Source organism: Psammomys obesus, unplaced genomic scaffold, assembly GCF_907164565.1.
Source record: "Psammomys obesus unplaced genomic scaffold, mPsaObe1.curated_primary_1811, whole genome shotgun sequence".
Classification (NCBI taxonomy): domain Eukaryota; kingdom Metazoa; phylum Chordata; class Mammalia; order Rodentia; family Muridae; genus Psammomys; species Psammomys obesus.
This window is the reverse complement of record NW_026585685.1, coordinates 387,256-409,782: the sequence shown is the minus strand read 5'-3', so window position 1 is coordinate 409,782 and position 22,527 is coordinate 387,256. Positions and strand designations below refer to the sequence as shown.

Here is a 22,527-nt window from a genome sequence, read left to right as displayed (position 1 = left end):
TGTGTGTGTGTGTGTGTGTGTGTGTGTGTGTGTGTGTGTGTGTGTGTTTGTGTGTAACCTTGGATGTCAAGTCTCACCCTCCCCCTTCTTTGAGACAGGTCTCTTATTGCTCATCATTGTGTATCCCAGGTAGCTAGCCCATGGCCTTTCAGGAATTCCCCTGCCTCCACTTCCTCTCCTGCCACTGGAGTACTGGGATGACAGCTATGTGCTACACCACCTGGTTCATGTGGGCCTTGGGTATCTGAACTCAGTCTTCCTACATGCAGTAAGAGCCTTACCCACTGTCCTATCTCCTCAGACATAATTCTTCATAAGTGTACAGATGATCTGAATTGTTAAGTCTGTAATTACAGCATAGATAAAAGCAATTATTAATGTCACAGTCTGGCAGAAAGCAGAGACCTAGAGGACATCTTGACCTAAGGCACAGAGACAGAACTAGTCCATTCAGAGCAACAGAAAAGAGGTCATCGAGTGACGCGAGGCTTTGACTCTATCGTTCAGGGACAGTCTGTAAATACATTTGCTACTCGGATATTGATTCAGCATGGAGGCCAGCTGAGGCCCATGTCCAGAAGGAGATACCTAACGATCATTGTCACTTCGTAGGGACTGGGCAAAAGGTAGAGGACAGACGCTCCTTGAACTACTGTTAGCAGCAAGAGAAACACACAGGTTCACCCCCGGAGCTCAGCCACACCGGCTCCTTGAGAAGACTGAAGGGCAAGGGCACTCCCTTACAAGAGTACCACACTCCACAGGCACAGCCTTGGATCAGAGCCCATATAACTAAGAGAAACCCACTGCACATTCAGAGCCCCAAGCACGGAACAGCACTCTTTCTGCTACAGCACTCCCTCTCGCTACTGCCCAGAGCAAGGAAAAGATATTGACAGGAGAGGGATGTGTCTGCCCCTCCACCTGACTGTGACCTTGAACAACTTGTGCTGATTTGTTTTCACACATCTAAGACAATGGTTTCTTTCTTTCTTTCTTTTTTTTTTTTTTTTTTTTTTTTTTTTTTTTTTTTTTTTTTTTTTTTGTGGCTTTAAATGCAATATTTGATGTGCTTTTCCATTCTGGGACAGACAGTACTTTGAGAAAACAAACTGTGACACAAATGTGAAATATTAACAGTATTACACAAGTGATCCTTTTGGTAGAAAACCAACAATTTGTCTTCACTTTCCAGGCAGCTGGATCAATCAAAGTAGTTACTATGATAACCCAGCGCAAACAAAACTCAAAAGATGATGAATTCATTTATTGCCACACATATTTATTGAGCATTTAGTACAAGCCAAGTGTGATATGAAGACTAGAAAAAAAATTAAAAAAAATAAATAAAAAAAAAACCAACAGACGCCTGATGTAGGAAAGACAAGACTTAGTGAATGGTTATTTCAGATTTCACAGTGGTAGAACACTGTGTAAAATTTATAGATGTGACTTGTAAGTGGCAACATTATTAGGCACTATTTCTATGGAAATAACTTTTTAAATGCGTTTCTCATCCTCCTCACTCTGTTATCTGTGGGCGGAATCAGCATAACTCTAGTCCATCAAAACAAGGATCTTGTCTATCTACCCAGGGAATCCAACTCATCTATCAGAAACCGTGTGACACAGCAGTGAGCACCATGCAGATAAAAGAAGAGATGAATCAAGTGTTGCCCTTTTACAGGTGTGTTCTACTGGTGCCTCATGCAGGCCTAAATAGCCCGAGAGTTGAAAATTATTGGGCAGAGCTTTCTGAGTTAACTTGCATAAAATTAAACTTGATTCTAATGTAGTTTCACATGCAGCATGATATTCTGTTGTCAGTGTTAAAACCCTGAAGGAAATTCATTTTCCAAGACTTCTGCAAAATAACAAGATGCATTTGCCACAAGCTGAAAAACAGTATGCGCTGAATTTGCCTAGAGATCCTGTAATCAGAAAGCTTTTACTGCCCTGTGTTAGTTCAATAGCCACAAATCATTCTTATTAAAACAAGAAGCAGTTTTTTGACCTTTTTACGAGAATGCATGTTCTCAGCTATGACATTTGTTTGGGGTGCTAGAAGAGCTTCTGCCATGTTCTTAGAATTTTGGATTCCAGAACACTCTGACAAGACATCTACTTTCCAGCCTATTTTCTCACAGGCATTCTTAAGAACCAGTGAGTGGCATCCAAGGCCAGCTTCCAAATTGAGCTTTCCAATAAATTTCCTAAGGACTGTCTTAAAAATGTGGCCTTTGTACTATATTTGAATACCCTAGAAAGAGTATTAATGGGTGGAGTAATATATCCTTCAGACCCTTGTTGAATGTTGTGATGTGGTTCGTAAAACTATGTAGGCTGATCAAAGAACTGTTGTGTTCAATGATAGCTTTACACTTTCTGAATGAATTGGGGAGATCAGACTAGGGACTAACTAAAAGATGACATATATCAAGAAATTAGTATAAATTGCATCATATGTGATAATGGTATTTTGTTGTGGCCAGAAAACAGTTTTTTAAAGACTACTTGAGCTAATTTCTTAGTAGTGAAATGGCATTATACCTCAGCATTTTCAAATGCTCCAGGAAATAAGATGAAAGACAGTAAGTTTATGTGGCATTGAAGAGGAATGATGGACTCTGGAGAGTCTGGTACTTTGATGGTTAGGGTTTCATGACAGCTTTTTAACTACCTGAAAGATGGCAATATAAACTAGAGCTTACTGCCGCCATGTAAGGCCGTTTATTTTCTACACCTCTGAAAGATAGCTCATCATCATGTTACCTTCTCTGCATTAACAGGGACAAACGATGACTCAGAGATGGGAAGTGATTCACATATGTTGCCAGCTTTCTGCTCCTAGTAGATACCTAACCCTTTTCTTCATGAACTCCTTTCAATATTCTCCTTCTAAAACAGAATTGGAGATTTTCCTTACTGATGACTAATAGGATGTAGAAAATGACCTCAATAAAGTATTTCAATTTCTCTTTAAGAAATCTCCTGAAATGAGGTATTTTTAATTTCAAGCAGAAATATGCAGAATCTGAGGGCTTGCAAAATGGGAGGTAAAAGTTAAATCAAGTGTACATATTTTTTCAGCCTGAACTGACACAACCAACTCCATGTAGGAAGATGCAACTTGTAATAAACTTGGCATATAAAACTCCATGTATGTATTTATCCTCCCTCTATCACTGAAAATGTTTGTCTGCCATCATGCCTCTCCAGAACACCACATCTAAAAGCAACAAATGTTCCTTGTGCAAGGAAAATTATTTTGTCACCGAAAACATTATTTGTACACATTTGATGAAAATGCATATGCTTCAAGATGTGAGCTCTGGTAATATCCATCACTGAAAATAAAATACATTCGGGCAGTGGTGGCACACGCCTTTAATCCCAGCACTCGGGAGGCAGAGGCAGGCAGATCTCTGAGTTCAAGGACAGCCTGATCTACAAAGTGAATCCAGGACAGCCAGGACTACAGAGAGAACCCCTGTCTCAAAAAGCAAAAAAGGAGGAGGAAGGAAGGAAGGAACGAAGGAAGGAACGAAGGAAGGAACGAAGGAAGGAACGAAGGAAGGAAGGAAGGAAGGAAGGAAGGGGAAAAAAGAAAGAAAAACATTCACATAGTTTTCTCAGAACATCTAAAGAATTAGTGTAAATATATTTTTCACTTACAATTTTTTAAAAGCTGCTTTGCTAGATTCCTGAATAAAGGAATGACTCAGAAATGGAAACTAGTTTGAGGTTCTGATTTGGGCTTTCAAAACACAGTGTTAGTGTGATATACTCTTCTAAAGAAGTGGCCACAGTATGGATGTTGGATTATAGTCCACATTGCCCACAACCCCCGATCTATCAAACACATTAAGCTTTGTCTGAAAATCATAAATGCCACTGGCACTAGGAAGGCAGTTTTTAGGTTTTCCCAGGATAGAATGCTTACAATGTATTACCAACACATTACAGCTAGCACAGGTTATGAACAAGATGTTGGTTAAAGAGATGACCTCCTGAAAGTTACAAAAGGCAACTGGCATAGCAGCCAGAGAATCTTTCTCCTGAATACTTATTCCAAGGTCCTTAGTATCCTGGACAAATTACTCATTTCCTATAGTTCACGCAGCTAAAGGAATAAGCTTTTCCCTAAGTCCTATAGCTCCAAGTCATGTCATTTCCCGTACTCAACAGACAACACAGTCTGTGTGCTGACTTCAAGAGATCAGGCTTCTAGAGTGACACTTAGGATATTTATTCTTACCTCCTGGCCTCTGACAGACCTAAAGGGAAGCCTATGATTTCATTGTGAATCAGGCTGACAAACAATGAGCGGGAACTTCCAAATCTTTACAGACAATGTATAGTCCTCACCATGAACCCAGATACCTGCAAATGGAACTTTTTGATGGTTTAGAACCAGATCTTAAGGCGTTGTCATGGACAGACCTCCTAAGAGTGCCATAGTCACTCTGAAAAGTGGGTACTGCAAAGCACTCTACTGAAACTGTATACTCCCCCAAATTACCAAGATGTGTTACTACAGGGCATTAATTATGAGGGGTCCACCAATGCATCTTGAAGAAATATTTTCATAATTCAGAATTAAAGATACTCAACTAGAGAAAGACTCAAAAAACAAACAAACAAACAAACAAAAAACAAAAACAAAGACTTGGCCATCTTATTTGTGTGAAAGGTGCTTAGAACTCTGAAGCTTAAGACAAAAGCTGTCCCAGCTCTGTTGGGCTGCCTGGGAAGATTCCCACTCAGGCTCCCACGGCTGTCTCCATTCTACAATGTTTCAAATGTACAGAAATAGTCAAAAGTCTCCTTTCCTCACGGTCTGCAGCGGTACTGGGTCAACCCAGAGTTGTACCACCCATGTGGGCATAGTAGCAGAGTCCAAATGAAAAGCCCTTTTGTTTGTTTGTTTTTCTCTACAGCAAGCCCCAGTGACAAACAATAGAAAAGAGAGTCAGAAGATACACAGGACAAAAGGAAACAGCAAAGTGATGCTGTTCGCTTCCTTGTTACCTGAGTCAAGCTCGGGATAGTACTGAAGGGTTTATATAATATAACAGGACCAAAAGTTATCTGGTATGTGTGTGTCCCCACTCCTGTTTATAACGAATGCCTCAATTGTACTGTCACACAGCTGCGTTGTGTTCTTCAGCCCTCCAGCTTGGTCGGAGATTTACATTTCAGAGGTGTTCTCCTTTCCTCTCCTAACAGCCTGCCTTCTCCCCCATCACGAGGCTGGGACCTGCTGTCAGATCACTTGCATATTCTTCACAACTCAAGGGGGAAGAAAACAAAACAAAACAGAGGAATACCTATTGCTCTGCTCGACCTTAACCAAATGCCGTCTTCCAGAGCATATGCAATCTGTCTTTCATTCACACATGTGTTTTGCACTTCTCTTTAATGCTGAGGATTTTTTAGTTTCCTTTTAGTTCATTTCTTCATCTTCTTTGGTGGAGAGAAACACTGACTGCTGTGAACACAAAGCCTGACACCTACGAAGCATGAAGCATGGTAGGACAAAGAAACTCCCTCAAAGTACTCACCCCTCTAAATAGTAGCACCTCTTCAGGCAAAACAAAGCCCATGACAAGCCTCTGCACGCCAAGGGCACTTGGCAGTTGGGGGATACAGTGATAGTGGCTTGCTTATAGTACAATTAAAGAAGTTTTTTTCCTTACTCAAATCCAGTTTTCTCATTCCCATTATAGAGGGAGACTCCAGAGTTCAGAGACATGCATTGACTCATCTGAAGTCATGCCTGGCAATGATTGGCAGATAGCACAAGCTAGACCACCTTGAAGCCCTGCTTACAGAGGCTGTATTGGTTACAAAAACCCATCCTCAAAGTGCGGCAAATGCTGAATCTGCTTGGGGGATTTTATTCACAAGAATCCAAAGACAGTGTTCTCTGGGGATTTTTAGCTAAAGCGGAGCTTACAAAATGTTAATTTCGATATCATCAGGGGAGCATTTGCTTTTCTGATTAATTCACTAGAAAAAGGTCTCATCATGTAATCCCAGACTGACTTAGAATTTATAATCCTCCTACGCCAATCTCATTCTACCTTACTAGTTCTCCTATATGACCAGTTCCACACTGCGGGGAAAGATCAAGGAAAAGCATTATGTGGGTGAGCCTATGTATTTTCATGTGTTCAAAAATGTTCACAGGGCAGAGAGAACACAAGAAACATCTCCTTAGGTGCATACATCAGTTGCCCAAGGGTCTGAGGTTAATGCCAGTTTACAGGACAAAGAGATTGCAACATGTGTTTGATAACATATATATGTACATATGTATATATGTGAGATCATACACACACATACATGTGTCTATATATATACATACATATATATATACTTGTGTGTGTATACATATATATTTTAGTTGGCAGTGTGCAGCCTGAGGGTATTCTATGAAGAGAAATGCAGCGTAGGCACTGCATTTAGGTTTCTTCAGATTACTGGATGAAGATCTCCCAAGAAGGGCAGCTTTCTAACAGAGATAACCAAAGGCTGACACCAACCTGTATTGTCATAGTCACCCCTGTAAGAGCTGCAAATTACTCAGCTGGAATTCCTAGGACACAGAGCACCCTGGTGTCATGCTGAGAGGAAATCATGCAAACATCTCTAAAAGAGACTCTCCCCTACAGCAGACAGGAAGTAAAGATAAATTGGTGGCATCCAAGTACTCCTCCCTCTACAGTAAGGCCCATGAGTGTGAGCTGTTCACTGCTATAAGTTCTTTTTTAATCTGGCACAGGTCTGAGTTGCACATCATGTCCACCAACATCTGTGTCAATTGCCTTTTCCAACTTGAAATGTCCCTGCATCGTGGGAGCTCAAGATGAGGCTTGAAAGTAGGATGAACTTTCTTCAGAAAGAATATTAAGGGAGAAATGCACTCCAAGCAGGAACAACAGCAGGAATAGCCCCATGAAGTGAGAGAAGCAGCTGGTGAGGGAGGGGGAAGGGCTGTAAGGCATGTGTAAAGGGGGTGGAAGCCTTCTGTGTCCAACAATCACAAACACTTTCCCATAAAAACACTGAAGAGTTTCCAGGTTTTTCTCCTTTACCAAAAGTAAACTTCGGAGCAAGACATGATATTTTTTGACTGTACTAGGCATCATAACAAGCACTTGAAATGTTTATCACTTGTTACAACAGCCTTAAAGCAGGAATTACTGCTCCCATTTCATGAGTGTAACTGAAGCACGGAGAATAACTGAGTCACCCGCTCAAAGCCACAGAGATGGGATTAGGTTCAAAACAAAACTTTCGCACCTCCAACCCCCCCACGTCTATCTTGTTCAGGGCTGTCTGCTTACCTTCTGTGTGGGTCAGTTCTCTGTCACTGTGACAAAAAGCCTGAGGAAATCAACTTAAGGGATAAAACAATATTTTGCCCCATCATTTCAGAAGTCTCAGTGCTGTGTCATTATTTCTGAGCCTGTGATGACAAAGAGCATCACCCACAGGAGGGCACGACATACAAAAGCTGTTTACCTCATGACAACCAGGAAGTAGAGATACAGGAAGGAGTCAAGGCCCTCTAAGCATGTCCTCAATGACCTAACTTCCTCCATCAGGCCTCAGCTACTAAAGGTTCTACCTCCTAAGCAATGCAGGCTGGTTCCCAAGCTTTAATGCATGCCTTCTAGGTTCAACCTACAACAGCCTTCCTGTTACATCTTGGTTTCCCATGCCAGCCAGTGTCTTCTGCTTGTAGAGTGTGAAAGCTTGTCTGCTTTCCAGAATATTCTACACATGTCTTCCAATGGAGTCTCCAAAGTACTACAGAGTTGATATGATTTTAAAAAATCCAGAAAAGAATGCAGGGGAAAACTCAAATGCCTATACCTATACACACGTCCCAAACTTGCCTTTGTGATAAAGTATGTCTTCCATTCTCAGTACTCAGTAGCAAGGTGATTTGGCTCAACTGTAGACTGCCTGCCTAGCAAGCAGAAGGCCATGGGTTTGGTCCCCACCCAATGCCAGAGGAAAAAAAAACATGTCAGTACTCACTAGCAATGAGCCACACAGCTGTGGAGGCCCAACAATGTGGGCAGGAAAACAGGCAAAAAAAAAAAAAAAAAAAAAAAAAGGAAGAATGTAGTCAAGCCCCAAGGAAAAAATGTTAACATCCGGAACCAATTCACCCACACAGGCTGAGGAGCACAACACCCAGATCTCCATCACACCCCTCATCACTCCAGCCCTACACACACACACACACACACACACACACATTCTTGGTTTACTGGTTTACTATCTGCTCAGATTGGCCCTGCATATACAGGCAACCCCTTTAGCAGCTCCTACCACCCAGACAGAACATCACAGAGAGGCCTTAAATCTCTGTGATGTCACAGTCTAATCTGGGTAATGGACAGATGTACCAGATGGCATCTAATGTTCCCCGGATTTCAACAGGTCATGTAGAGAGTGCTCTGAATGCTGGAGGAGAGATGAAATGGCCAAAGTCCAGCTAGTGACACATCTTGCAGAATCTCTATTTCTACTTGGGCAGAGCTCAAGGGTGAGATCCAGAAAAGCGGCAAGATTGCAGCATTCCCCTCCTCTATGCACGTTGGGAATCAATGAGTGCCTCGGGATGGGAAGGGAACGGAACCCAGAGCTTTGTATGCTTCTGTTGCATCAAGAATGTATCAAATCCCATCAGGGAGTTGACCACATGGAGTAGTGCTGGCAGTGAGAGAAAGCAAAGCTATAAAACAGAGATGGACTTTTGCATCTTACTCATTTCATCTTGTAAAAGCCACTTTCCTATCCTTGGGCATAGCAGAGAAGAATATAACAGAGACTGTACAAAGCAGACAGGAATATAACAGACTGTACAATTAAACAGCCAGGAAATGCATTAATGGTAAAAAAAAAAAAAAAAAAAAAATCTACACATGGAAATCAGGGAGGTAAGTGGGTGTAGCTTTTCTCCAAATCCCTGTTGGAGACATCTGACTCTCTAAGAAAGGAAGGTTGCATAGAGTGGGAGGGAAATTGATGGAGAGACAGTGAACAGGTGGACAGAGGGAAAAAAATAAAAAGGAAGAAAGACAGAAGCGCTTGATAAGTTCTTTGCAAGTTGCTGCCGGCCCCTCATCCAGTTCCAGCAGGAAAGGGAGGAGAAATGGAGCGTGAATGTGAGTGTTTATCTGGATGACAGATTCCTGCAAGCAACAGACCTCGGAGCAAACAAGACTGCTCCAAATAGAGCTGTTACAAACAAACGAATCAGAGCAGCCACTGAGAGGTTAAAGTTAAAGCCGTGACTAGAAGAGTGGGTGTACTTGCAGTGGGTCCTCAAGGCAGTTTCCTAATCCTCTGGCATTAAAAAGAAGCCACTGTGGAAATCAGAATCTCTTCCTTTGTAAATTCAATCCATGGCAAAGGGATTTCAGCTGTGATTGCTGAGTTTGAGAAAATCAACAGTACTTAGGATCTCGGGAACTGCTCGTCGCTGCAACTGATACTTTCCTAAGCTGTTCCATTTTGAATCAATTACCAATAAGACTGCATCCATCCCGTTAGGAGTGGAGACGGGGAAAGGATAAAACAGAGCAGTTAGTTGCCTCTGAATCTTACTGCAGGAGAGGATTTGGGATGAGGCGGCTTTAAGTCGAAATCTGAAGGGTAGCCACTATCCTTCAGACTTGAGATGTCTGTTGCTTACAGTCTAAAAATAAAAATAAAAAATGAAAATAAATAAGAATAAAATAAAATGAGAACACAGTAGGAGGCCAAACATGTGCCATTACAAAGATCATGGTTTAGAACTGCTGTCACTGGAGCCCTCTATAGTGGGGTGCCATTGAAGCCACCTGAAGACAGGGAGGGACTAGCAGCAACAACAAAGGGTCAGAGACCTAAAAGTTTGAATAAGCTCTTACTAGTATTAATGATCTATTTGGGGTGTAGCAGACAGCAAGCTCAAAATGCTCTCCCTAAAGCAGTTAAAAATCATGTCAGGGAAGATCCTTTCCCAGTCTGTGGGCTGTTTTGTTCTGATGACAGTGTCCTTTGCTTTCTGAGTCTCATAGCCAAACTTTGGGCTGAGTGCAGGGAATCTTATGAAAGAAGGGGGTGATAGAAGGACCTGGAAGGGACAGGAGCTCCACAAGGAGGGCAACAGAACCAAAAAATCTGGGCACTGGGGTCTTTTCTGAGACTGATACTCCAAGAAAGGACCATGCATGCAGATAACCTAGAACCCCTGCACAGATGTAGTCTCTGGCAGCTCAGTATTCCAAGTGGGTTCCCTAGTAGGGGGAACAGGGGCTGTCTCTGACATGAACTCAGTGACTGGCTCTTTGATCACCTCCCCCTGAGTGGGGAGCAGCCTTGCCAGGCCACAGAGGAAGACAATGCAGCCAGTCCTGATGAGACCTGATAGGGTAGGGTCAGATGGAAGAGGAGAAGGACCTCCCCATCAGTGTACTGGGAGAGGGGCATGGGAGGAGAAGAGGGAGGGAGGGCAGAAATGGGAGGGGATGAGGGAGAAAAAGAATTTAAAAAATCATCTCAGTTGGGCTGTGATAGCGTATGCCTGTAATCCCGGCACTCAGGAGGCAGAAGCAGGAGGATCTCTGAGCTCCAGGCCAGCCTCGTCTACAGAGTGAGTTCCAGGACAGTCAAAGCTATACAGAGAAGCCCTACCTCAAAACAAAACAAAACGAAACAAAATAAAAAAGAATCATCTTGGAAGGAAACGACAGAAAGTAATGGGTAAGGATGCTTGCAGCAAGCACAGCTAGGTTCAGACTCCAGCCAACCAGGTTGTAAACTGGAGTCTTATGGATGTAGGGTATGATAGGTAATCTTTTGGACCTCAGTCTGGTCTGCACAATAGAGAAACAATGCTTTTTCTCTGAGGACCAGCCTGTCAGTATAAGAGAAAGATCAAGGTCTTGGATACGTGGCTGAGTGATAGGCAGCACTTTTGCTGCTCTTTCAGAGGAAAGAAGTTCCACGCATAACACACACACATACACACACGCACGCACGCACGCACGCACACACAGCCACTCAAAACTTCTTGTAATTCCAGCTCCAGAGAATCTGACACTCTTCCAGCCTCTGAGTGCATCTGCAAGCAAACACACTCCATATACCACAGGCACACAAACATACACCACACCAGACACACATATACCACGCACAGACATACATGCAAATGCACACGCATACCACACATACATACAAATGTACATGCATGTAAATTTTAAAAAATGAATTTGGATAAATGGCTCAGTGGTTAAGAGCACTGGCTGTTCTTCCAGATGACCTGGGTTCAATTCCCAGCACTCACATGGCAGCTCACAGCTGTCTGTATCTCCAGTTTCAGGGGATCTGATACCCTCACACCTATGCACCTAAAATAAATAAAATTAATTATTTTAAATATAAAGAAATACTTTTTTTAAGAAAGACAGAAAATAAACAAAACTACTTGACTTGAAAAGGCTTTCAAAGACTGAGACCTGACTTGCTACTGGAATGGCTAACTACCTTTTCTGTGCTGTCAGGCCTGAGAGTGTATCCTGAAAGATCCTGGGCTGCCTGGAAGAAGTTCGGAAAGGCACTGCTCTCTGTTCCTCTTCTTCAAAAAAGCTACCTTTCTCCCTCCACTGGCAGGGAACAATATGAAGAAGGCTTAGAATGCAGCAACATAAAAAAAAAAAAAAAGAGCCAGCAAATTATCCATTTTTATCATCTGGAAACAAGAAAAATGGACAAACAAAGGCAGTGAAATGTGGGTTATAGCCCAGGTTGAGCCATTGTCTGCTTTTCTTCTAAAAGAGTCCCAAGCTCTTTTCTCCTCACTTTCAGGTTTTCCTTTAAGTTAATCTCTTGGTGCTGCATTTACAAGCACTGGCTGCCCTCCCAGAGGCCTAGGCTTAGAATCCCAGCACCCACAAGGTGGCTCACAACTTCACAACTTTCTGTAAATCTGGTTCCAGGTGATCCAATGGTCTCTTCCGGCTTCCACTGGCAGTGAACACATGTGGTGCACAGATATGCATGCAGGCAAAACACACATACAGATAAGATAACAATAAGTGAATATTCAAGTTATCTCTTAAATTACCCCTTAATTTATTCTCTACTTCCTCTTTTTTCTTCTCCTCCTCCTTCTTTTCTCCTTCTTCTCCTCTCTCTCTCTTTCACACAAACACTCACAAACACACATTGTAGCTCTAATCTCTTAACCCAACTAAACAGCAGAGTAATCATAAATGACTGTGCCCTAATTATTGCAACTCTGGAGTTCCATCAGAATATGGCTTTACAAAGAGCCATTCTTCGTGTTTCCTATGAGGCAACGGCTAACCTGAAGACTCTGAACTGCAGGTAGAAACTAACCAGAGAACTTTAGTGTCCCTCTACTTTCCCGCCTCCAGGCATCTCGCTCTGTCCTGTCAGAGCTGAGATCTTAGAGGAGCCCTTCCTTCCATCTACCTACCATTTCCACCTTCTGCATGGCAGCCATGGACCTCCATCCTTGGACACCCTACTTTCTCCCTTTTAGCTCCTCAGGTTCTACCTTTTTGTCTCAATGGACTATTGAATAGCAACAGCTCACACATACTCGGACTCTGTACTGCTTCTGATTATAGTCAATGGGGTGAGGAGCCAACTCCTAGAGAAAAATAGGGAATTGCACATCACCTCCTTGTAGGTTAAGGCTTTCATCCATTGCATACCCCTCCTAATCACCAAGGCCACCAATTATTGTCAACATGTGGAAGGAATGTCAGGCATTGAACTAAATCTTTTCTTCTTGTATGTGTACTATCTTCGCTGATCCTAGCTATAGCCGCTGGTAAAAAACGAACACATTTATTGTTGCTATTCCACAGATGCAAAAACTTGTGTTTAAAGGACATTAAGTTGCCCAAGGTCATACAATTAGGAAGTGCTGGGACCAGAGCTCTGAAGCAAGCAATGTGACCCCAAAATTCTGAGCTTGATCCAGGATCCTGCGTGATTGATGCATTTATTGCATCAAACAGAAATAATAACGCAGGGCTGAGGAGATGGCTCAATGGTTAGAAGCACTGGCTGCTCTTCCAGAGGTTTTGAGTTCAATTCCTAGCAACCACCTGGTGGCTCACAACCATCATTAATGAGATCTGGCGCCCCCTCTGGCCTGCAGGTGTACGTGCAGATAAAGTGTATATATAAGATACATAAATAAATAATTTTTTTTTGGTTTTTGTTTTTCTAGACAGGATTTCTCTGTATAGCTCTGGATGTTCTGGAACTCACTTTGTAGAACAGGCTCGACTTGAGCTCAGAGATCCACGCCTCTGTTTCCTGAGTGCTGGGACTAAATGCTTGCACCACCATGCCCAGCAAATATTTTTTAAGAAGAAAAGAAATAATGCAATAAGAGTAACTCTTTGCTTTCATCTGTGTACTTGCTGCATATAATCAGAATGTGTGTCTGCAAGTGTGCATATAAATATATACTTTACATATCAACACGATAACTGACACAGTTTCCTAGCCAATGAATGTTGCTGTTTGTTACCATTTGTATTGGGCAATGATTATGTATTTTTTATTATTTACTAAATGCTAAGCTCTCAACAAACAAAAGCAATGAAAACAAGGTCCTTCTCCCACAGCAATCTCCAGAGTAGTAGTAGGTCAAGGGAAAGTAGTAAATTTTTCATATCCCATGATTACAGGAGTCTGAATAGAGTCTGTGCAAAGTGAGGTCATAGATGAGGGCGGTAAGCCAGCCCTGGGGTGGGAATAGTCTGTAAGGAAGCAGGACTGCACAAGATAGAAACACGAGAAACATTGCTAGGTGTGTGCAGGGCATAGTTTGTGCCTCTGACCCTGCCCTCGAGTTCAGCTGCTATGAATAGAGGTCTGAATGCTAAGCTGTCTCCTGATCTGTCTTGTTGACAAGCCTTTTGCCTGTTCCTAAGTCATCCTTTTAGCATTCTCACATCCCTGCCAGATCCAGACCTCAGCTTAGCAGGCTGGACATGGAAAATAGTTACTAGCGCTTTCTTTCCATTAGGCTTGAGGAGTGATTTTTTTCCCCAATCCAATTCACCAGTGATACACTGTTCTCCTCAATCTTTATTTTTCAGAGAGATGATTTTTCTGATTATTATTCTGAGAATTAAACAGAACATTGTCAGAGTATAAATAATTTGCATTTCCTTTCAATTTCCTGGTGCCCTAGAGCCTTTGTTGGCCTTTTCCATTCAGGCATCAAACACATAGGACTAGAAATCACCAATCTCTGATTTCTGAACATGTGATATTAATATAATTTCAAGAGCTCCATGAAAGCACCTAATTTTAGCTCTAATTTTTTTTAAACCTTAGATTGCTATTACGGCAACGTTCCACAAATGCAGTAAAATTTCCCTCATTCCAGTGGTGTAAAAAGTGGGTCAAGTATTGGCCAAGGTGCATTAGGAGAAAGTGTTAATATTTTCAAAACAAAAGCTAACAGGGGCAGTGGAGTCTTGTAGCTAAACGGGCTTCATGTTTCATTTGAAACTGGCTCTCTCATCTCACAAGCCAGAAATGGAGGCCTCACTAGCTGCTATGAAACAATTTTAAAACTTTCTTTCAACATTAATATGTCTGCTTTTATATCCCTGTTTCAACATTAATACCAAAGCCAGCAGTAGAATTTAAGCCTCCTGCTTTAAGGGAGTCCCGCCCTCTTCCTTCCATAACACAGGGTCGCTGGAATAGAATATGGAGACTGTTGTGGAAGTCTTTGTTGTGATGCTTTTGAGAAGAATCACAGTCAAATTCCTTTCTCTGGTGGTTTCTGAACCTTCTGGTTCTTTTGCGTTGGAACTATGTTACTCTGTCATCTTCTGCACACCTTTAAATTTCAAACTAAACGGTTTTGTTTTCTAAATGATGTACAGATACGTCTGGGCTGTGCTGATAACAACAGCAACAACAAATCAAATGACTGATGAAGCTTTTGAATTGAAACAAAGCAAAACACGTTGAATTCAAGGAAAATGTTGCTGTATACACAGTCATCGACCCAAAATGCTTTGACCTTCCCACTGAGAAGACCAGTTAAGGATTATTATTATTATTTTTTTTTCAGGACACTTTCAAGCTACCTAACTCCAGGCTTAGGTCCAGTCTATCCCGGTCTGGCGCAAAGTTGCCTGGGGCAAGATTTTCCCCTACCCACTAAGGCTGAGCTCACCGTAGATCTCTTCCTGCGGAATTTTGCGATTTCCAGCCTACTTTGTAAAGCTGAGAGGGTTCTCTTTTAAGAAAGTCACTACTTGCGCCTTCAGTCTTCCCAAGAACAGCCGAAGGACAGTCTCCGTCTGCAGGGGGGGGCAAAGAACGGTTCTGAAAGGACTCTACCGTAGGTAGCTCACGGCGTGGGCGTCTTTCTTTTTAACAGACTGGCTACGATATTTACTGACCCTAGAATTACCCATTTGGAAATGGTTAAGGATTAGAAGTTCTACAGGCCCAGGGATTCTTGGTTTCTAATTGCTAATGTTTGAAGTCAGTTTGATTCCTCGGAAATTTGTTCAGCCTGATGAAAGCAAAACCCAAACTCCCCTCGGGGCGCGAGGTGTAAGATCTTTGGGTTCCGTTGTTTTTCTTTCGCTGTTTGAGGGGAGTCTGATTGTTTTGAGAGATGGCTTCCCCCAAGACTTCCCGGGTTACTCCAGAGCCCCCTCGTTTCTCCCGTAAGTAATTAGAACGACAACGCGCAAGTGCCATCAACTAGAGATTCTGGACTCCACAGTTTCAAAGACTCAGCTGCTCCCCACTCCGGTGCCCGGCGCCTACAGCCCCTGCCCGGCCGGCCAGACTCGGAGCTCCGCGGAGCTGGGCGCACCGCCACGCAGTGCACCGGGCCCAGAGCTGCGCAGGGGACGCCGCACCGCGATCTGCACCTCTCTGCGCTGCCAGAGGCCCAAGCAACACGCTTGTGAAGGTCACCCGAACTGCCCCAGACACGGGTTCACAGGGAAGGATCCACTCTACTTCCTTCCCTGGTGAAATGTCAGCTGAAATTTCTTGAGAGGCGCGGGAAAACTGCCGCTTTCCTGCTGAAAACAGGGCAGCGAGCGACGTGTGGCGCAAGGACCAGAGATAAAGGTTGACTGTCTCTAGGGATCCTCTAGGTGAAGCCTTACCCTTATGCTCCGGGAGACAGAGGACTTCAGGGAAGGCCTCGGCTGCGCGATTTAGGGAATCCGTTCCCCTAGCTAGAAAGAAGCACACAAAAGCTCGCAGGTTCCTACCGGATATAAGAAACTCTAATGAAAGCGAAATTTGCGTTTATGAGACCAGTTTGTTTTCAGGTTTCCGTTTCTTTCTTGTTTTGTTTGTTTTAGACAAGGTCTCACTTTGTAACCCTGACTGGTCTTGAACTCTGTAAAGATCATGATGGCCTTGAACTCATGTAAGTCCCTGTCTCTTCCTACTGATTAATGGAAAAAGGCGTGCACCACCATGCTGGCCCGTATCTCCCTCCAGGAGTTTGTTTCCTTAGGGTCTGGTCCTATAAAGTATGCGACAGTTTTCTGCACCCATCTCATCTAAGATTTGCCAACTATGTGGGAGGAAAAAAAGAAAGAAAAATAGACAAGTAGGGGATACATTTCTGCATGTTTTTCATGTTCCTAAATTAATTTTCTCAATTGCAATGCTTATCTTTATAATGTATAAAGTGTAATTATTATCCAGATTTCTCCTAATCCACTTACATCAGGGGCATGTAATTACTCCTTAGGACTGAAAGTAACATTCTGGCCCCACAAAATAAAAATGGCAATATTCACAAGATTAACCGGGGGAGAAAGCCTACTGCCAGTGTCTAGTGTTGTTTCTAACCATATTTGTACAATTTTATTTTCTGATAGTTCTCTTAGAATTTAATCAAAATTCCCGGGTGGCTCTAAGAGGTAAAGGGAAACACTCAGTGTCTAGAAATTTTAAATGCATAAAACTCACAAGCCAGGTGCTGGTGGTGCACACCTTTCCTTTTCATCCCAGCACCTGGGAGGTGGAGGCAGGCAGATCTCTGAGTTTGAAGCCAGCCTAGCTTTACAGAGTGAGTTCCAAGACTGCCAAGGCTACACAGAGAAACCCTGTCTCAAACAAACAAACAAACAAACAAACAACTTCACAAAACTTTGCTTATTCTAATGCTGTATGTTCCCCATCTGTTAAACTGGCTACACACACACACACACACACACACACACACACACACACACACACGTGAGGAGGGAGGAACCAACTTCTTTGCCTGAAATATATCTCGAAATATATTTCAGAGATGGTTCTGAGGCTGGCTGTGGATATAGTGTTCACACAGTGCTGCGGTGTTCACAGGACTAAACACGTCCGTTTTTACATCTTTGTGTAGGGCAAAGCTGGGTTGTTTTTTGGTTGTTCTTGCTCATTTGTTCTAAATACAGAATTCGTGGAGAAATTGCTGGTTTTCACTTCTGATATGAAAAGCTCCTAAGCAGTTTGTACTCAACAAAACACCCAACTCTAAGTTACTGGTGCCAACTAAATGTTGATTAGTTCTCCCCAGTTGCTTAAATCTCCCACCTCCTCCATCTCACAGCAGGTCCTCCCTACCGAGCCTCATTTTCCACCCAGACACTTAGAGCAAGGGCCTCACTTAAATTAAGTAATGATTATTCTTCCCCAAAGAAGTGTAAACAGACCTGATTTATAAATTTGCTAATTGCTGTTCCGAGTGCATGCCCAGGGAGAATCTCAATCACATGCATATAAAATTCCAGGCTTACTGGAGACCAGAAAAGGCACGGTCAAAATAAACCCCATTCATAAGAGAGGGCAAAGATTGCACAGTCAACAGCTTCCTGTTTTGCCCTCCCTTCCCCCCCCCCCCTTTTTTTCAAAAAGTATTCCAAAAAGTCAAAACTTAAGCCTTAGATTGGAAGGTGGTTTCAATAATGTCTAGTGAACTGGTTTGGCTTTTGAGAGTAAGAAAGAACCAGCTATCCTTCCCGGATAGTCATCAGATGGATTTCTACACTTCCAGGATGGAGGAAGAAAAGTGACATTCCAACTAGTTCTTTATCCCTGAGGAATTTGTGCAAGTCAACCCTCCCCGCTCCCCCCCCCCCCAGGCTTTTTCTGCTCTGAGACCACATCACCACACTGAAAGGAACTTATACACACATTTTTTTTAAGTATCTATTTGGTCCTAACTTTGAGAGTTTTGCCAGGGTCCATGATTGGAATCTCCGAAGATGCTGTCTCTAGTGGTAACACGGTAATTTTTTGCTAGCAGTTTCGCTCTGGTGGACCTGGAATATTCCGCTTTTTCATAAAAGCGGTGAATGCCACGTGGTAGGCTTGGGTAAACAGCAGTCAGGTCTTCTGAACTGGGCTGCATTTGACTTTCTCCCTGAAGTTGTCTAGTCTGATGGGTGTGATTAAAGACGAAGTGTGCACTTCTGCTAGCTTTGTGTCCACGTGAAAAAAGAAAAGGCTGTGTAGAGAAACAGAAGGCACACATCTCAATTCACACACTTCAATTTTGTTGTTGTAGTTGTTGAGTTAATTGACCCTCAGGTTAGGCGCCACACAGGCTACATTTATTAAATATATTTTACGTTTAATAATTTTATTTCACAGTTGAAATTTTACAGCTTTGGGGTTATTGATAGGAGGGTGCAGGAGTGTAAGGAAAACATCACGAGGCGAGGCCTATGTTAGTTTAATTTCCACACCAAGAACTTTAACTCTTCCTCCTTGCACCTTACTCTGGGAATTTCATCTACAAAATCAGAAACCCCAAAGTGGCTAGCTGGAGATTCCAAAGCATTGTTCAACAAGAAATAAGAAACCCGGCAATGGACAGCCCAGGGAAAAATGGACTGAGAATTTCAAGGTCCTTAGGTTGTGTGCAGATTTGCATAGGCAAATCTTTGTCCTTCTTTAGGTTTGCTCTGGAGAGGGAGGTGAGGGGGTGAGGGATGGGACCTGAACTGCCCAGGCCAGTGGACTGTGGGCTAGATAGAGCTATATGAGTGACTCCTCCGAACCCAGAGCCCCGGCGAAGAAGATACTGCACAGCCTGTCAGCCCTGAGTGTAGTGTGCTAGTTTCGGGAACTTGAGGATAAGGAAGCTACTAAGAAGTAAAGGCAGCAAGGTCCACTTGGATTCCCCTCACAGGAAACTCTGGCCATCTAAGTTTGCCCTCTTGTCATTTCTTTGAGATGGACTGAGTTAAGAGTACTGTCCTCTTCCCACTGGCTTTTACCACGACTGATATTTCCCATAATCTCCACAACCAATCCCTATTTCCTAGCAGCGGATTCTAAGACACTCTCTCCACAGATGCTGGCATCCACAGGTGCCTGCCTTAGACACTGTCTGACATACGTTCAAAAAACACTCCTAGCCCTCATCCTCCAGTGACCCACCATACTCTTCAACCAACAACTATACTCTCCAACCTTACCTCCTCTCTTTCTGCTTTTCTTCTTTCCCAAGTTGTTTCTCTTTTTCTTCCTTTCTTTCTTTCTTTGTTTTTTCTTTCTTTCTTTCTTTCTTTCTTTCTTTCTTTCTTTCTTTCTTTCTTTCTTTCCTCTTCTTCTCCTCCTCCTCCTCCTGCTTCTCCTCCTCTTCCTCCTTCTCACAAGATCACTTTCTAAAGGTGTGGCCTCTGAGGATGGCCATTTTGAAGGCAGCCGTCCAAGGCCCACTTGGTGTCAGCCGCACCCTGGATGCCCACTTGTGTGTCAGGGGCAGTGTGCACAGCATAGAGGAATTACAGAACCTTCCGCCCAAGCAACCCTCGGCAGCCTCATAGGGGTCTGTACACCCTACCCCCACCATCTGAACCCGGCTTGGGTCGTGGCTGGTGCTTGACACATATTCTTTCCGCTGACACATCCAACTCATCCCTCTGTATCCATTTCTCAATAGAGAGCCGCTTCCTCTCTTTCACCCGTCATTTCCCTATTGGGAATGGGGTGGTAAATGTCAGGATTAAAAAATCACAGTTTTGCTCTGAGCAAACAAACAATACACTGGAAGATTAAATAAAGTAAGCAGTTTGTCTAGGTAACTCGGTTTGTCGGTGGTAACTAAAAAGCAAAGTGCTTTGGGGCAGCCAAAGTTTCAACTTGGGCTTTTCTCCCGCCTGCCTGCATGAAGGTTTGAGCGCGTGGATGCGAATGAAAACGTTAAGAAATTCTGCTTATCCACGCGCCCGCGGAGTGTCTGCCTGCCTGAGCGTGCTTGAGTGTGCCCACCCGCGACCGATGCCACCTCTCCAGGCCAGTGGAGCCAGGGCTGGCCGCAAGGCCTTCTTCGGCCTGCAGGCTGGAAAGAGGGAAATCCCTCCCCAGAAGGTTTGAATTATTTCGCTCCGCAGGAGACCCGGCCTTGGCTGCACTCCTCTGAAGAGACGGGTGGGAAATGTCCGAGCCAGAGCTGGGGGAAGGAAGCTCAATGGAGCGTCGGATGGGTCCGTGCGTGCGTACTGGGCGCCGCCGCATTTCGAGGCCGTAGTCACAGCAGCTGTTCCGCCGCCGATCCTGGGTTAAAAGTTTCTTCTGTTGCGCTTAGCCAGAGGCCGGGACCTCGAGACTCTCTCCTGCTGGTAGCCCCTAAGACTTAGCGGCTTCTCCAAAAGACAGGGAGGGCAGGAGCCAGGGTCAATAGGACTAAGGCGTGAGTCTGTACCAAATCCCCTGCCTGAGATTTGGGAGGCCACGGGGCTTCCGTGGAAGTTTGTGGAAATACGTAATTGTGTCCTCTGATTAGTGAGTTGTGCAGAGTGGAGGCCTTGGCGGGCTGGTCCCCCACTGCTACAGGTTGGCGCCCCTGGCTTCGGGTGCTCAGGCTCCAACTAAAGCCGGCTTTGTGCAGACCCAGTAAGCAAATCGGCCTGTGAAAAAGCAAACGGCCTGCAGAGTCTCTGAATTAAAGTTTGCTTTACAGTTCAGTCTTACAACTTGAGCCCCTGGGTTGTCCGAGGTTCCTGTTGGTTTCAGGATAGGGCAGGGCAGACCGAAAATAGTTGAATCGGTCAAAGAGAAGATGGTGGAGCGACCAACACAGCTACTTTGGCCCAATGAGTATTTAATCCTGCCACAGGCCCAAGGCAGTTTTGGTTTTATTTTGTCTTTATTTTCTCCCTGTGCCTAGAGACCAGGGATCCACGCAGCAGCCTCGCCCGCCCTAATAGAAAGAAGGCGAATTGTGAAACCCAGTAGAAGAAAGGTTTTGCTCTGGACAGGGGAGTCAGCCGCTCAACCGATTCCTCCATGCACCTAAACGTAGCCCTGTGTGGAGGAGGAAAAAAAGCTACAAGGTCCTCAGCTTCTGCACACGAAGTCCACAGCTGAGTCCAGAGTGGGCAGCTATGACACCAGCCCCCATTTTTTTTTCCCCTGGAGGATGATTTCTCATTCCAAGTCCGGAGCAGAAGAAAGCCTGTAAGTCATTGCCAGAGCTTCAACCTGCCCAAGGCCTTGCTGGGTTACCTAGTGTTCTCAACTTTGAATTCCTCCTTCTGAAACCTTACTCATTAATACTTTTCATTGTTTTCTAACTCCAAGGTACCCTTTGTCTTTTTAAACAAGAGATAAAATAATGGGACAGACCAACTGAACTGTATTGATTCAAGTTCACTCTCTATTCCATGTTCCGTCGCATCTTCGTCAGTCAGGGACTCCGGACTTCTACAGAAATACCTCTGGGTTACTCTGTTTCCCAGATTCCCTCTCTTTGCTCCTCTCGCTTCTGCCTGAGAAGGATGGCAGAGGGAAAAAGCAGTGAACCATGTCCAGGTTTTTGACCCCACGTGTTGGCCCTTTGGATCATAAGATCCGGGACGCACTCCCAGCAACCCAGAGAAAAGCACCCTTGACAAGGCATCAGTCTTGCTAAGTCGAATAATTTCTCCTTTCTCCACTGTCAGAAAAAATAAAATCGGAGAGTCTCAAATCGAAAGTTGTCATAAGGCCTGCAAGACATTCCAGTAACTGTACGGATCCTTACTGAAATTTTGACAACAGATAAATTAAGAGAGGAAATGGGCTCTGGAAAAAAGAAAGGACACGCATTAACTATGCGTTCCTTCCTGGAGTGCCCACGCAGGGGTCCGAGTGGAGCTGACCTTGCTCCCAAAGAGAGAAAAGTCGTGGATGGGCGAAATAAATCTCCTTTTAATTTTCTTTTCATCGACTAATAAAAATAATTCCCCAGCACTAAACCCAAATTCCGTAACGGGCCGCAAGAACACGGAGAATTCATAAAAGTCTGCCTCTGCAGGTCTCTGGCTAATCGCGTTATTATTAGCCTCGGGAGCGTGGAAACTGAACTGTCATTGCCTAAAGAGAAAATGCAAGCGACAGCTGTCTCTCTTGGGGCTTTGGCCAGCTCTTAGGCCAGGATCCCCAAGCTCCCGAGCCTAGGGCTGCTCCCATCCCAGTGTGGGCGGCTGCCCGACTTTT

The 22,527-nt window shown here is 43.9% G+C and overlaps 1 protein-coding gene across 1 annotated transcript in view; it reads right to left on the bottom strand.

Annotated features, from left to right (window-relative positions):
• Nucleotides 1-22,527, bottom strand: part of Tbx15 (T-box transcription factor 15) — a 75,132-nt gene that overhangs the window by 51,495 nt on the left and 1,110 nt on the right. The window contains exons 2-5 of the mRNA XM_055628068.1: nt 21,676-21,818; nt 20,753-20,957; nt 20,336-20,604; nt 15,856-16,309 (exon numbers count right to left, since the gene is read on the bottom strand). Coding sequence (XP_055484043.1) covers nt 15,856-16,309; nt 20,336-20,604; nt 20,753-20,957; nt 21,676-21,818 — 1,071 coding nt within the window. The remainder of the gene's footprint in view (nt 1-15,855; nt 16,310-20,335; nt 20,605-20,752; nt 20,958-21,675; nt 21,819-22,527) is intronic.